Raw genomic sequence first — 16759 nt, forward strand, 5'->3', positions numbered from 1 at the left:
ATCTTTAAATTTTTTCCAATCCATCAAAAAAATCATTTGAGCTTTGTTCTTTAAACTTTCTAGTTAGTTTGTCCATTTCCACCATGTGCAAAGGAATAGCTTGTTGATAAGGTCCACCGGAGCCAAGTTAAGTACTTTTAGGGCGGGACGGTTCTTTCCCAGGAACGACTGTATAGACTTATGAATGTCATTTGCTTAGCTCCTCAGTCAAGGACAGGAGATCTCGTCACGGAAGAAGGGAAAGGAGTGTGTTAAGTGGGGTGACTCTGCGAGGCCTTTGTTGCACTGGGCACCTTTTGGGGCCAGAGGGACTGCAAGTCCAATCATTCCTTAATCACCCCGCATTCCCGAGTGGCATTCCAATCATGCTGGCTCTCCCGGGTGGGACTCAGCAACTGCTGGAGGTCCTCTGGTGGCAATACAGCAGCCATTTTAACTCCAGAGGCCTGAACATTTTAAAAATATAAGCAGACATATCCAGGACTGCTTATTAAAATGGCAGAGGCCGGTCTGTCTGCTTACAGCTCCACCCAGACTGCTTGCTTGGAGTTGGGTTGAAACTTGTCCTTAAAAGCCACTGGCAATTCACCTCTGGGTGCCATCCCCTGATGTGCCGCACAGGGGCAGCCATCGCTTCAACTTTAAGAAACAAAAGCTACATTATACTTAATTTTTTTCAAAAGACTCACCCAAACGAATATAACACAGTGTGCAAACGTTATCTTAATTTTTAATTCAATTTAATTTATTGCATTTCTAGCCCGCTCTCCCTGGATGTGGGCTCTGGGTGGGTAACACCATAAAATAGGTAATTCACACTAGGCCAGTGCAGGGGAAAGGCAGGGGAAGAGGCCTCCTGGGACCGCTCCCACACTTTGCACTGGTCCAATTTGAGCCAGCAGGGTACGGGGACCTGGCAACCAGGACTTCGTGTCCCATTTGTCAGGTGCACGGGGAGGAAAGGGCTCAAGCCTGCTCCCCTGTGGTGTTCTTAACTTGAAACGGCCGTGGGAGGAGCTGTTTGCCCCGCTTGGGGAAACTTACATACGCCGATGTCTGTCTTATACACTAATAGCCAAATGGCCCCGATCTGTGGATACTGAAATCTGGATGTGAGGGCGATCTGGCTGCGACATCGGTCACCCCATTGATCGCCAGGGTTGATTCGGCTGATCTGGCTGGCTAGGCGGGTGTCCCGTTCCTCCCTCACCGCTCCATGTGCGTCCCTCCCGAAGCTGCGCGCTCGGTGGAAGAGGACGACCATCCCAGATAGAAGGAGTGTACCGTTCTTCGGATACTGAAATCTGAAGACTGGAGCCATGAACTGGAGCCATGAATGGATGAGAGAGATTTCCCAACACACCTGAAAAATATCCCAGAGATGCACGCTCTGCGGCGCTTTCATGCTGCACCAGGAATGACGTCATTACCGGCGTGTCAAGGACGTTAGGACACCCTCGGTTGGGGGGGGGGCTGAATTGTTGAGTCTTGGGTCACCTTCAATAATGAAATGTTTTAAATGTTTTTAATGCTGTTATCCGCCCTGAGCCTGCTTGCGGGGAGGGCAGAATATAAATATGATAAAATAAATAAATAAAATAAAAAATAGTTTTTTATTGGTGGAGCTTAATTTTACACACTCCCATGGAGCCTACATGTCTGCATTCTGGGGATTCCCCCCCGCCCAGGTAGCCACCCTAGAGTTTTTCCTTTTCTTCAGAGAAAAAAAGGCTTAAATTTTCTCCTGAGCGAAGGGGAAACAAAAGACAGGAGCCAGACAAGTCATATAGAGACCGAGCCTGCTGTTGTCCGGGCACTCCTTAACTGCAGGAGACCTCTACTGTCCACACAGTGGGAAAGAATAACTTGGTAAAACTAGCACGCCAACTGGAATTTGAATGGTAACAGTAAGCCCCAAGGATTCTAGAAAGAAGAACCGTGAGAAGAAAGAGGCCAGGCTCAGACGGATGTCAAGAATCAAATACTACTTTATTTGCAGACTCATTGGTAGTCAGAAGAGAGACACAGGTTGGCTCAACCGGACTCACGCCATGGTGACGGATTGGACCACGAAGTCTCCCTCCACCAAGATGTAAGCTATGTAGTCCAGATTTACTTGGCTGTTGAATTGAAACTGAGTGTTGTCAGGCAGGGTCACGGTCACCTGGGTGTCAACTTCTGTCCCGATAAAGGAGAAACTCATCTGAGGAGGACAGATCCAGGCATTAGTCAATTGCAGTTTTCTTGGGGAAGATAGATACTCACCCCCAGATGTGGAGGAGCTCTCTTCACTGGCAGTGCAGTTTATAGAAGGCAGAGACCAGGCCACACAGAGTCCTGCCTCAGGAGCATCCACATGTCTGGGCTCTTTATGTAGAGGGGTCTCTGGTCATGTCTCCTCAGTGGGAAGCTACGGCAGCCTACCTTTTCCAGGACTCTGTGTGCGAAGGCCACTCCCTGACCAGCATTTTACAACCAGGCAGGCAAGGGCAAACCACCTCTGTTCATCTTGTTCCTTTCAAACCCCAGCAGGGGTTGCCTTAAATCAACAGTGACTTGATGGCCCTTTCCATGATTCCCAAGGGCCAACCTACATGTCACAGTTTTACACAGGATGTGTCTCAGTTCCCTATCCTGACTTTCATTCAGTCAGTCAGTCAGATGTCAGATGTGAGATCCCTGCTAGAAACTCAATCCTCAAACTGCATGGAGTTCTGATTTACAGAGGGACAGGGCTTTTTTTCAGCTGGAACTACGGCATCTCTTGAAAATGGTCACACGGCCAGTTACCCCACCCTCTGATCTCCAGACAGAGGGGAGTTTAAATTGCCCTGCACACCAGCAGTGCAGAGGACAATCTAAACTCCCCTCTGTCTAGAGATCAAGGGGCGGGGCCATCGGCCATGTGACCATTTTCACCGAGGGCAATTTAAACTTTAAAAAAGTCCCCTCCCCTTGTTCCAGCTGACCCAAAGTGACATCATTGTGTGGTCCTGGGAGCGTGCACCACTTTGTGCACGCACATGAGGTACCAGGGGCACCACCTCCCGCCAGGAGTTGCCCCCTGTGCTGGCAACCCACTGAGTTCCACCACCTCTTTTCCCAGAAAAAAAGGCCTGCAGAGGGGCATTTGTGCACAGGGTGAAATGCCTTCTGCCCTGGCCTCCCTCCAAATATCCAGACCCCAAACAGCCCCACATGGGGAACATTGCCTGTCCTTTTGGGTGCCTACACATGTACTGTCTTCTCATAAGCCATGGTTCCAATCCTGATCAGGCCGGCCACACATGTTTGGGAACAGTTCCTAGCAGGGAAATGTCTGGCTGAAGGAGAACTGCAGAAGAAGAGGGGCACGCCAAAGACAGAACTGAGGGCCAAGCTACAAGTGACAAATTACACTTGAACGGCAAGTGAACAGACTCACGTGCATTCCTCCCTGTTCGCTTATGCTCCACTTGCACCCCACTTGATCAGGTGAACAGGGAGGAATGCACGTGAGTCTGTTCACTTGCCGTTCAAGTGTAATTTGTCACTTGTAGCTTGGCCCTAAGGGACAAAAAAAAAAGTGCAGTGGGATGTATAAGAATATAAAAAAATAATGAATTAATTTTTAATGAATCATTTAAAATAAAAAAATAAAAAATAGGGTAGAAGACTGCATGTGAAAAATTCATGAGTGTATACGGAACCACAATTCCATGAGAATATTACAGCTATTATACAGGTGCAATGCATGGTTGTAAACACAGATCTTAAAACAAAAATATTTATAAAACTAACCTGTATAATAATGTCAAGGAGTTCCCACAGCAACAGAAATTTCAGGAGAAAAGACAGCTGGTCTGGTCCCTTGTGGCTTAGATGAGCGCCTCAAACTGTTATCTCTCATATGAGAGCACACCAGCACACTTATCTTCCTAAAATTCTGTCGCTGTCAGACTACTTGATACTGTTATAGAGGTTTGTTTTACACATACTTTCTACCCGGGGCAAGTTTAGGAGTGTTGTGTACAAATTCTCTTTTAAGAGCTGTGTTTCAAATTGTGTATTGCACCTGTATAATGTCTGTAATATTCTCACAGATTTGTGGTTCTATATTCATTTACGCAGGTTTCACATGCTCAGCTGTTGTTTTCCTTCAGTACGGAGTGCCCCAGAAGACATGATTGCGTGCTCCTGTGCTTCAAATTCCTGGGTGACCATGGGGCAGTCGCACCCTCTCAGCCTAAACTACCTCCCAGGGTTGTTGTGAAGATAAAATGGAGGAGAGGAGAGCAATATAAGCTGCTTTGAGTCCCTACTGGGGAAAAATGGCATTTAAAAGGCAAGCGGGATATAAAATAAAATAAAATTTAACATTTAAAAGTTTATGGTTAGAAAGAGGACTCAGTGTGAATTTCTTCTCAGAAATAATTCAACCCCCTGGCAGGGGAAGGAAATCACCCACTCCATGAATCTGCCTCATGCCAGTGCTTACATGGTTGGTGGGGGGAAGGTGCAGGAAATGGGCCCGGGAGGCAAGGTACCTCCCAGGCAAGTGTGTAGCGGGCGCTCTGTCGGCTGGCACAACGATGGGACTTCTTCAAGTGACGTCATTGCGCCTGGTGGGGGGCATGCTCCTGTACTTTGCAGGGGCCAATTTTGCAGGGGCCCCCGAGGGGCTGATTTGGCCCCACATGAAGCGCGGGAGTAAGCCCACTGCCAGCACAATGATGTCACTTTCCAGAGGTGATGTCATCGCTTTGACACCGGGAGTGTGCGCTTTGCGCTCGTGCAGTGCTTAGCCTCAAAGTAAGAGCCAGGTTCCGCCCTCCCACCAGGAGGTATACTTTGTAGGGGCCAATTTCGGCCACCGAGGGGCTGAATTGGCCCCACGCAAAGCACGGGAGTAAGCCCGCTGCCAGCACAGGGACATCACTTACCAGAAGTGACGTCATTGCTTTGACACCGGAAGTGTGCGCTTTGCGCTCGTGCAGTGCTTAGCCTCAAGATAAGAGCCAGGTTCCACCCTCCCACCAGGAGGTATAAGGACCTGGGAACCCTAGATGACAGAGATCATTTCCCCTGGAGAAAATGACTGCTTTGGAGGGTGGCCTCTAAGGCATTCTACCCTGCTGAGGTCCCTCCCTTCTCCAAACGCCTCCCTCCCCAGGCTCCACCCCAAATCTCCAGCTGTTTCTTAGTCTGCTGTCAGCAACTCTAGCGCTCACTGAAGGTGCCTTGCCTAAGGACGACTCCCCTCGTTTTGGAGGCAGCCATCTCGGCTTCTCCCTCAAGTCCTCTCCATCTTCCACTCACCTTGGCTGGTGCTTCTGGCTTGAAAGAGGATGAAGGATAAGACATCTCGGGACCATCCTTTCCACCTGTCTTGTACTTGCACAGAATAACCCCATTAGTTAAGTCAGGTTTAAAGCAAATCAGCAAGTTTGAGGCATCTGCGCCCAGGCTGAGGGTAAAGCTAAGAGGAAAGGATCAGACAGCACGTTTAGGCCTCTGATGTAACAGGAGCAGAAATAAAACAAATCAAGCAAATTCTCTCGTTTTCTCTCTTTTTCTAGTCTGTGTTCCCTTCAGTTCAGAAGTGTAGCCGCACCAGGCAATAATAAGCATTAATGTACGGACACAGCCTTAGAGGAGGTGGTGCAAATAAGCCTGCCTGCTGGGCTCCTGGGCCTTCTGGAGTAGTCGGGACGGGAGGAAGAGACCACCGATGCGCTTGGAGTTCAAACACAGGGAAAGCTGAAGATAAGGTGGCAATCTTACTGGGGGCTGAAGCAGGAGCAGAGGAAGAAAGAAAGTGTGGTTTCTGCCTTATCGGGTTGCCAGCCTCCAGGTGGTGGCAGGAGATCTCCTGGAATTGCAACTGATCTCCAGACCACAGAGATCAGTTCCCCTGTATTAGGAATTAGTTGTATTTCGTTTTATGGTAGCAGCAGAGTTACTTAGTCAGAAGCGTTTAACCCCAGCATGCATTAATTAATCTTCAGACAAATTGTAGAAAGATAGAACTTACAGTTTTATTGAGATTGATTCCACCCACAGCAATAACTTGGAGAAGAAGGAAAGGGTCCTAATCTAAAGAGTCACTCTTCCTCTCACTAAACCAGAGCCTGAGATTGGCAGTGAGACTGAGATGTGGGTCTGTGGGTAAGCCCTTCATGGCAGGAGCTCAGAGGGTCACATCTGTCTCCTTGGAAGACCAGGAGGCAAGAGAGTGAGAGAGAGAGCAATCTCCCAAGAAGCACAGAGACAGAGGAGCTGTCAGGAGTAGAGGTGGGCACGATCCCCAAAAAATTGCCAATCAAGCTGATTGTGGATCTGTGGCAGCGACAACCCCAAATCACTGATGCACACCTGTCATCTTCTGTTTCCGATCTGTGGATCGGGAATCGGGGAGGCCAAAGTGGGGCGTGCTGCTATTCCCAGCTATATGGGAAGGTGGGTGGTGGCGGTGGATGCCGGGCCCGGCTGGCACGGGGAGATGGCAATGAGCCGCCTCCCCTCAGGGAGGGGACGTTCACACCAGGGCTGGATCTACAGTTGCCAGTGCCCAGGGCAACCGTAGTCAGGCTCTTGCACGTGCACGCTCCTGGGTCGCCCCCCCCCACCCACACAGCAAGCCGGCTGTCCCAGTGTGCTACAGAGCTGGCGGTAGTGCGAGTGGCTTGGAGGCTGCCCACGCCATTCACCTGCCCCGCAAGACAAGGGGCGGCCAGCTTGCCTGTGCACCCCTTGTCCTGGGGAAAGATGAACGGCGCAGGTGGCCTCCCAGCCACCCGTGCTGCCTTTTGCCTTTCCCAAGGACAAGGTGTAGCCGGCTTGCCCGCATGCCCCTTGTCCTGGGGAAAGACGAGTGGTGCGGGCAGCCTCCCAGCCACCCACACTGCCTTTTGCCTTTCCCCAGGACAAGGGGAGGCTGGCTTGCCCGTGCGCCCCTTGTCCTGGGGAAAGACAAACGGCACGGGCGGCCTCCCAGGAGGCCCTCTGCCCGCGCCATTCGACTTTTCCCAGGGACACTCTCAGGGCTGGCAACTGCACCCGGTGCCCCCTCTTTAGCGCTGCTGGGGGCAGACTACCCCCTGCCCCCCCGTCGATCTGGCCCTGATTCACACACACACACACACACACACACACACACACACACACACTTAGAGCAGAGGGGGGGGGAGTTTTTAACCCGTCCCTGCCTCTCCAAATAGAGAGAGACATCCCATCCACATGTTTCAGCCAGCTTTTAAAAAAAAAGCAGGGCCAGAATCCTCCATTCCTCCCCACCCGATTTTAAAAGCAAGCAGCCAGTCTTCCAAAAGCATATTTTAAACACACACACAGAGTCGTGAATGAGGTTTTGCCACAAAACACAGTGTTTTGAAAGCAGGTTAAAAACAGAGTGACAGACAGAAAAACACCCATTCCTCCTACAAAGCCCCGGTTTTTTAAAAAGCAAAAAACGTTTGGAGTGCCCATGGCTACAGACCACCCCCTTGCCCCTCCCTCCCCTGGGTTGCTGCTCCGTGGCTGGAAGGAAGCCCTGCTAATCAAGGAAAGCTGGGATTCCATTCGGTTTTCCAGGGTGACAGAAGGAGGGCAAACACAAGCTCAGGCATTTCCCCTGGCTCCATTGCTAGTGGAATAGAATATTGGCGCCTGAGTGTCTGGCTCTCTGATCAGATCCCAATGGCCCCCCAGATCAAGCCCTGATCAAGCCCCCCGCCCCGAACGCTGGATTGGTCGCCGTGGACGGAACCGATTCGCTGGGTCCTGATTGCGCAATCGCCATTATCGTGGTTATTTTTCTATCGTAATGCTGGTCGTGCCCATCTCTAGTCAGGAGGTGTTCCCACCATAGACAGCGTTACACATCCACACAAAGAGACATGCAGCGTCCCCCAATGGCCAAGGTATGCTGAGTCTCCTACTCCAAAATGGCTGCTTTGAAAGGTGGACTCTATGACATTATGATTCCCAGTTATTATACCCTTGTCTGTTCCCTCCCCAAACCCCACCTTCTCCAGGCTCCACTCCCAAATTCTCCAGAACTTTTCCAACCTGGAGATTGCAACCCTACTGCCTTAGATGATTGGAAGAAGTCACTGGTAATGCCCCATCTCAGAATTTAATAAAACTGTTTTGAGGACAAGTCCATTTCAGATGTTTTCGTCCATTCATATGGGAGACAGAACCAGATCTCAGATCTGCCCAGGATATAGTTAAGCCCAGTTTTAATCTACCAGTACAAACCCCTTGGCTCCTCGTGTCAAGTTCCCCATCACTTGGATCGAATTGGCATCCTTCTTCAGGTTTTTGATGAGCAGTGTCTGCACAAGAGAAGAAACAGCAGCGTTCTTTCATTCGTCCACCGGTCCGTCCATCCATTCTTTCATTCAAAATGTCTATTAGCTGCCTGTCCACCAAAAAGGAGCTCAAGGCAGCTTACAATATAAAACATTAAAAAAATCAATATCAAACAACAAGCATTAAAAATGGTAAGTAAAAGCCGTCTTAAATAAAACAGTCTTCAGCTGCCTCCTGAAGATAGAAAGTGAGGGGGCAGGGTGCACCTCCCTGGGAGGAATGCTCCACAATTGTCGAACTATCACTGAAAAGACCCTGTCCCATGTGCCCATCAACTGAGCATCATTCTATTGTCGAAGGCTTTCACGGCCGGAGAACGATGGTTGTTGTGGGTTTTCCGGGCTGTATTGCCGTGGTCTTGGCATTGTAGTTCCTGACGTTTCACCAGCAGCTGTGGCTGGCATTTTCAGAGGTGTAGCACCAAAAGACAGAGATCTCTCAGTGTCACCGAGAGATCTGCCCAGTGACACTGAGAGATCTCTATCTTTTGGTGCTACACTTCTGAAAATGCCAGCCACAGCTGCTGGCAAAACATCAGGAACTACAATGCCAAGACCACGGCTATACAGCCCGGAAAACCCACAACAACCATTGAGCATCATTGGTTGCTAGGACAGTCAGGACGGAGGGCTTTTCTCTATGATCTTAACTCTTGGGAAGGACCATATGGGGGAAGATGGTCCTTTTGATGCCTTGGTCCCAAGCTATGTAGGGCTTTAAAGGGTAAAACCGACACCTTCAATTGGGCTTGCGAGCAAATCATCAGCCAGCGTAGGGGCTGAAATATCAGGGCCGCATGCTCCCGATAGCTGGCCCCAACCAGCAGTCTAGCAGCAGATTCTGAACCATTTTCAAGGGAGGCGGAAGTGAAGAGCAGTACTTGAGATGTAACTGAGGCCTGGATCATCTGACTGAGCCAGGAATTGGAGCAGCTGACGCACCAGCTGGGGCTGGACAAATGCACTCAAAGCCACCACAGCCGCCGGATTTCCGAATGTGGCTCCTGTGTCAAGCAGTCCGCCTAAGCTGTGAACCTCATTTTTCAAGGGGAGTGTAACCCCACCCAAGACTGGAGAGATCTCACATTGCTGGCCAGCATTTCTACTAGCCCAGAGAACCTCTGCCTTCTCAAAATTAAGCTTTAGCTTGTTCTCCCTCATTACCGACTCCAAGCACCAGTTCAGAACATCAACGGCACCCTTGGAATTGGATGGAAAAGAAAGGTTGCACTGGGTATCACCTGCACCTCCCAGGGGCTTCAAGTAAATACTAAATAACATGGGGATGAACTCAAACCCTGTGGGAGTTCATAGGCCGTGGCCTAGAGCAGGAGTCCCCTAATAACATCTTCTGAGATTGGTCATCCAGATAGGATTTAAACCACAATAACACGGTGCCACTTAGTCCCAGGGTCTAGAGGTGACTCAGAAAGATACCACGGTTGATGGAATCAAAGGCCACTGAGGGCCAGAATACAAGTGATGCCTGACACTAGTCAGCTTCCCTCAAGTTTTGATGGGAAATGTCTTGCAGCTTGGCTCTCTGACTGCCGTCCAATGGACGTTTCAACAGTCAGTTGTCCAAGCTGCCTACGTTTCCCATCAAAACTTGAGGGAAGCTGACAAGTGCCCGACTAGTGTCAGGCGTCGCTTGTAGTTTGGCCCTGAGAGATCCAGCAAGACCAGCGGGTCACACTCCTCCTGTCTAGTTCTTGGTAGAGGTAGAGGTCATGAAGAAAGATGACCAGTGCAGCCTCTGTTGCAAATCCCAGTCTGAAAGACTGAAACGGATCCAGAGCCCCTGGAGCTGAGAAGCAACCACCAGCTCTACCACGTTGCTCATGAATGGAAGATTGAAAACTGACTGGACGTTCTCCACAATTTGGGGGCTCAGAGAGGATTTGTTCAGCACAGGTATAACTATTGTCTCCTTGAGCACGGGTGGTATTATTAGTAGGCAGAGGCCCTGTAGCCTGCGGACAAACACTGTAGCACAGTGGTTAAGTGGTCTGGCTGCAAATCAGCACTCTACTGGTTCGAATCTCACTCCTGCCATGACCTTAGTAGGTGGTCTTGGGTCAGCCCCTCCTCTCTGCCCCAGCTCTCCAGATGCATTGTGGGGATAATAACAACGCTAACTTTTCACCAGTCTGGGTGAGGCAATAATCGGTCTAGAAGACCGATTACACATGGAAGACCGATTACACATGGAAGACCGAAACACATGGAATTCGTTGCCACAGGAGGTGGTGGCAGCTTCAAGCGTTGCCAGCTTCAAGAGGGGACTGGACAAATATATGGAGCAGAGGTCCATCAGTGGCTATTAGCCACAGGAGATAGATGGTATTCTCTTTGTGGGGAGGTGGTGCTCTGTTGTCTTGGTGCTGGAAGGAAGGCAGTGGGAGGGCTTCTGGTGTCCTGGCCTCACTGACAGTCCTTTAGATGGCACTGGATTTCTAGCCACTGTGTGTGACAGAATGTTGGACTGGATGGGCCACTGGCCTGATCCAACATGGCTTTGCTTATGTTCTTAAGAGCGGTATATATGCACAGTTGTTGTTGTTGTTGTTGTTGTTGTTGTTACCCCCATTTCCCTAGGAAAACAAAGATTTTGGGCCATGGAAACACCACCAGCTAAAAAAGAACCTTCCCCATCCATTTATGCAAGCAGATGCCATGCCACTAAACATTCTGCTAGATTAAAAAAAAACCCTTTTAGTCCTTAAGACTTAGTCCTGCAAAATTATTGTTTCCTTTCTCACAGACATCTGCTAATGAATGTTACAGATAAGTCTGGCTTGCCCTTTAGCAGAAAGCATAGGATAATCTGTGCACACACACCCCAAGAAGAAGGGGCGCACACAGAAGGGGGGCGCATCCCTCTGAATGCACCCATATGAAACTACCAGCAGTCTTCTGTAATAAGTCGAGGTTTTCATTTTGTCTTAGAAAAGAAAATCAAGTGGTATAGCTATGGAGCTGCACTACCTGAAAATGCGCAACACAGGAGGCAGAGAAGATACCATTGCTGGCTTCGTCTGGTACTTCTGCAACAATCTATCTAGGAACTTTCAATGCAGTAGCAGATGGTTATGTGGTTGTAGCAGACGAAGGCTGCAGAACTTCTGAAAACCTTTACCTGGAAGGAAGCACCCCTGAATCAAGCAGGACTTTCTTCTGAGGAAACATGCCTTGAATGCCATTAGGTCTCCAAGTCCTGCTTCAAAGTTGCCCAGCTACCATTCCTCTTACTGAATACAAAAAGGCAACACTGTGTGGTAAATAGAATATGTGAACGATAACCCACAAAAGAAGGGTCTATGGACCGACAATTTGCAATTAATCAGTTATCCAGCATCGTTGTTATAGCAGAAAAGTGCCAAGCGCTTTTATATTTTGCAGTTCACATGCAACAAAAATGCACAAACCAAATAGCATAAACTCCCCCAAAGTTCACAACCCCAAGACAGTCTCTTAATTGAAGGAACTGAGTTTTCTTCTCTTATCTGCAGTGGTCCCTGAGGAACAACGTCCCAGTGACCAACTCCCAACCAAGTGAATCCGCAGAGCTTGCAGGGAGAAAAGCAGCCACCACATGAACTGCAAAATATAAAAGCACTTGGCACTTTTATGCTATAACAACGATACTGTACAATTAATTAATTGCAAATTGTCGGTCCATAGACCCTTCTGTTGTGGGTTATCGTTCACACCATTCCTCTTACTGATAAGCATTGTAGATCTAATAACCGATCCACTGAATGGAAAAAAATCCAGTGCACAGCTGATACCCAACAGTTCAAATACACTAAGTGCTCTGTCAAGGACCATCCCTGTAGACCATCTCTTTACACACAACTTACGTTTGCCATTGGTAAGTCTGTAGAACTTTCCCCTGGGATCGCTAAGGCTTGAGAAGGCAGCTTCCAACTGATTCTCTGCAATGATGCTTGATTGGGCTGTCTGCACTTTAAATAGAGGCCTGGAGCCCGCCCTTTCTCTTTCCCAACCAATCAGACATGAGGTTGTGAAATCTTTAAGAAAACCTCATTGGAAATACTTTGCTTTCCTACCTTACAAACAGAAGCCAGTGTAACAATAGCTAAATATTAACCTTTTTCATTGTGAGTTTCTTCTGTATAATGTTGATTATTAGGTGGTGCCTTCTGTGGAAATGTGGAATCTTTTAGGGAGAAGGCATTCCGGTTTTTATTTTCTTTTAATCTCTAATATTTTGATTGTTACTTGTAAGCCACCTTGAGCCAAGAGGAAAGGTGGAATATAAATAGTTTCATTAATTAATAAAAACAGGGAAAGACTCAAACAGGGTTTGTCACTGTATTCGCTTGCAGTGGGTGCCAACAATCAAAAAGACACACAAAGTGTAGCTGTATTTCTTAAAATTGTTGGGGCTAAAGCTTTGTGGCACACAGCCACAAAGTGCAGAGATTGTCCCCTACAAGAAGGCATGTGCTGGTGCCGATCCAAACACTGGCACAAAGAGCTTCTATTTGGACTCCCTCCAAGAAGCTTGTATTGGGGATAAGATATGAATAAGCAACTAGAAGAGCTTCATGCCTTTTGCACCCTAACATAAGTCTCTGGGTAGATTTCTAGGGAAGACCTATGCAGAGTGCATTACTTGAGTCACGTTTCTATGTTACCAGGTGGCCGGATTTGCTGTGTTAAGGTCTAATCTTCTTTTCCCCCAGTGGGGATCCTGTTTTTCATTCTATACTCTCAACAACCTCAACTTCATCTGAACCTTCCTTATTGCTTTCTGCAGAACTTTATGCTATCTTGAAAGCTATTCAGATCTTTTCCTTTTTACAATCATTCATAGGCTATCCTGATCCTTAGAACGGTGTTTTGTTTGATAATATATGTAGTTCGGGTCCATTCCTGGAAATGTGTCAGGAGCTGTAAACTTTGAACAAATACTACTGTGCCTGTTTGGATCCTTAGTGTGGCACTTCACTCATCATCAGTGGCAAAATCTCAATAGCTTTCAAGATAGCAAGAGTTCTGCAGAAAGCAATAAAGAAGGTGACATTCTGATGGGTGAACTGGAAGACTGTGGACTGGACTATAGGACAGTTCGGTGGATAGGGAACTGGTTAGAGGGACTTCCGGCTTGGAATCCATGAAGGTCTAATGCAGCTCTAAGAGCTGAGCTGTCCAGGCTGCTGTTTTGGAGGCTAGAGGGGCGAGGATTTGCCCGTAGCCAACTGTTCTCAGGCGGAGAACAGGCGTAGAACGCTCAAGAACCTGAGGGCATGTTGATCTCGGGCGAAGGGGGGTCCTACGCAACGGACTCCCTCTTGTCCCTTGAGGTCCCACCCGAAGAGAGGTTTTGCCAAGATCTCTGCAGCAGTCTTGGAGCCAATTCGGTTGGCATAAGACCCTCATACCCAAGCTTCATACAGAGACAAGGGGATTTGAAGTGAATTGAATATTGAAACAGTGATTACAACCCGAGAAAACGACTAAGAAGGTAAAGATTACTATCTCTTGAAACGGGACTGAGTACTTTAAGAAGCAAAGTATTAAAGTGATTTTAAAAACTGCCGCAGGTTGACTGTAACGAGGGGAAACTCCGGCAAGAATTTTTTTTTTTTAAAGGACTATGTATAACGAAGTTAGCAGAGAAAGTTGATAATTGTTTACATACCTGCGGGAAGAAAGAGATAGTGGACTGTGGGAAAGCCTCATCATCGCGAGAACTGCTGTGTGGGGCAGAGGAACAGGAAGTACGTCAGAACGATAGAGAAGCTGGAGAGAAGCGGCCCTTTCTATGAGACAGGAAGCAGAAGAACGCCATTTTGAAGAAGGGAAAGGTCGTGGCTTCAGCGGAAGAGGAAGTAGGCCATCTTGGATTGAAAGTAGAGTTGAAATAATCATAGAGAAAAGACGCCCGACATTTTGGACTGTGTAAAGGTGTTTTTTAAGAAATAAATTAAATGCGGGACTTTTAAAAGTAAAAGGACACAAAGTTAAACGCCACGGAGTTAAGGAAAAGAGCGGACTCATGGGAGCGATGTAAAGCCAGCCCCACGATGTTGAAAAAGGAGTGGCAAGCAGCAATTGAAAGTCTAGATAAAAAAGTTTCAGAAGGAAATAAAGAAGTTAAAGATATGATACAGGTGATGGCGAAGAAGTTTAAAGAGACACTTAAGAAGGAATTGGCAGAACTGATGAAAGGTACGGAAAAAATACAAAATGAACTGCAAGCCCAAAGGGTTAATGTAGTAGAAAATGCAATGGACACTTTAGCAGACACGCAATGAACTGAGATGAGGGAAATGAGAGGCAGAATGGTTGTAGCAGAAAGTAAACATATGGAGAAACAACTGAGATTTCGTGCTTTGCCGGAAATTGAGGGAAAATCTGCCCAAGTACAGATTATAGAAGTTTTGGCTGGATACCTGGGGAAAGAGGAAGATGAAATTGCGGCTTTCCTAGATGTAGTATACAGAATAAACTCAAGATTCGTGACCCAGAGGAAATTACCAAGAGACATGATTGTGCAATTCACGACTAGAAATATAAGAGAAATGATTGTGAGTAAACAATTTCAGGATCCATTGGAGGTTGACGGCAAAGCGGTGATTGTTATGAAGGAATTGCCCAGATCGGTGCTGTTGGATCGGAAAAAATATAAAGACTTGGTCCAGATCTTGAAGGACATGAAGATAAGATACAGATGGGAAATACCAGAAGGGCTGTCCTTCGAATTTGGAGGAGTTAGAAAGTGCATCAGATCTGAATTGGAGATGGAAAAGTTTATTAGGGACAATGTAAAGGACTTACCAACAACAAGATTATGAGTATGGAGTGCAAAATAATATCTTGGAATGTAAATGGACTTAATTGTCCTAACAAGAGAAAAAATATTTTCCACTGGCTATTAAAACAAAAATGTGACATTGTATGTTTGCAAGAAACCCATATTAAAAAGCAAGATACAAAATATCTAAAGTGCGCAAAATTGGGAAGTGAATTTGTGGCTGCTTCAAAAAAAAAGAAAAAAGGCATGGTGCTGTATATAAAAGAAGAATTACAGCCTAAATTAGTAGTGAGTGATGCGGAAGCTAGATATTTAGCAGTGGAAATTATGTGGAATTTAAAAAAGCTGTTGGTGATTGGAATATATGCACCTAATGGAGCAAAAGAAAATTTTTTTGAGGACTTGAGTAAACAATTTGATGGACTATCTTATGACCAGATAATTTTAGCTGGAGACTTCAATGGAGTTACTAATTTGGAGGAAGATAAGAAATCTGGAACTGCACAAAAGAAAAGAGGATTACTACCAAAATCCTTTTTTGCAATAAAGGAACAAGAGACTTTAGAAGATGTGTGGAGGAGACAGAATCCCAAATCTAGACAATATACATTTTATTCTGCAAGACATTCTACTTTATCAAGAATTGACATGATCTAGGCCTCCAAAGACTAACAGAGCAATCCTAAACAGTGTTACTCCAGTCTAACCCCATTGAAATCAATGAGCTTAGACTGGAGTAACTTTGCTTAGGATTGCAGTGTTAGCGTTATGGACTAAAGAGGTGGAAATAATGCCCATGGTAGGCTCAGATCACTATCCAATCATGTGGAGATTTGGGAAAAGAAATAAAAGAAAAGGATGGAGAATAAATGAAGATCTTTTGCAAGAAGAAAACAACATTGAGTTGTTGCGAAGGGAGACCAAATTCTTTATACAACATAATATGAACAGGGAAGTTTCAACTAATAAGGTATGGAACACTTATAAAGCAGTGACCAGAGGCATACTAATGGACTTAAATGCAAGAGCTAGAAAAGAAAAAGAGAAGAAGAGGTTAGAGATTATGGAGAAAATAAAAGCCAAAGAGATACAACTTAAGAAGAGACCAGGAAAAAAGAAGATATATCAGGATATTAAAATCCTACAAGAACAATTGACGGCAATGAATAATAAAGAATTGGAATGGAACCTCAAGAGAATGTATCAGAGGTCATTTGAGGGTGCAAATAAACCTGGGAAATATTTGGCGTGGCAATTAAAGAAAAGAAAAGAGAAGAGAACCATAAATAAAATTTGTGAGGAAAATAAGACACATTTGGAACAAGCAGCCATTAGTAGAGCATTTTTCAAATTTTATGCAAAGCTGTATCAAAAAAAGGAAGTGAACAAAGACTTTATAATGAGCTATTTGGAAAAGATGAAGCTCCCTGCAATTTCTGAAGGTTGGAGAGAAAAATTGAATAGGGAAGTGACGGAAGAGGAAATAAAAGAGGCAATTCAGCTAACAAAATTAGGAAAGGCACCAGGTCCGGATGGACTAACAGCTAAATTTTATAAGGTAATGGCTAATGAACTCGTGCCTTTCCTGAAAGAAGTGATTAATGGAGTTATGCAAGAC

At 46.6% G+C, this 16759-nt stretch overlaps 1 protein-coding gene across 1 annotated transcript; it reads right to left on the minus strand.

The window, feature by feature from the left end:
• Nucleotides 1–1970: 1970 nt before the first annotated feature.
• Nucleotides 1971–14081, minus strand: LOC129326718 (galectin-1-like). Its single transcript, XM_054975021.1, has 4 exons — nt 14026–14081; nt 8242–8318; nt 5299–5458; nt 1971–2203 (listed from the first exon to the last, which is right to left on the minus strand). The coding sequence occupies exons 2-4, from the start codon at nt 8268–8270 to the stop codon at nt 2045–2047; spliced, it is 348 nt and encodes a 115-aa protein (XP_054830996.1). The 5' UTR covers nt 8271–8318; nt 14026–14081; the 3' UTR covers nt 1971–2044.
• Between the last annotated feature and the right edge of the window lie 2678 nt (nt 14082–16759).

Source organism: Eublepharis macularius, chromosome 3, assembly GCF_028583425.1.
Source record: "Eublepharis macularius isolate TG4126 chromosome 3, MPM_Emac_v1.0, whole genome shotgun sequence".
NCBI classification, from domain to species: domain Eukaryota; kingdom Metazoa; phylum Chordata; class Lepidosauria; order Squamata; family Eublepharidae; genus Eublepharis; species Eublepharis macularius.

Bases quoted from the DNA above. Each gene is read 5' to 3' on its own strand.
- LOC129326718 (XM_054975021.1), bottom strand. From the start codon at position 8,270: ATGGGGAACTTGACACGAGGAGCCAAGGG. The intron at 5,459-8,241 runs GTTTGTACTGGT...CTTTCCTCTTAG, and splicing joins TTGACACGAGGAGCCAAGGG to CTTTACCCTCAGCCTGGGCG. The intron at 2,204-5,298 runs GTGAGTGGAAGA...TGTCCTCCTCAG, and splicing joins AGCCAGAAGCACCAGCCAAG to ATGAGTTTCTCCTTTATCGG.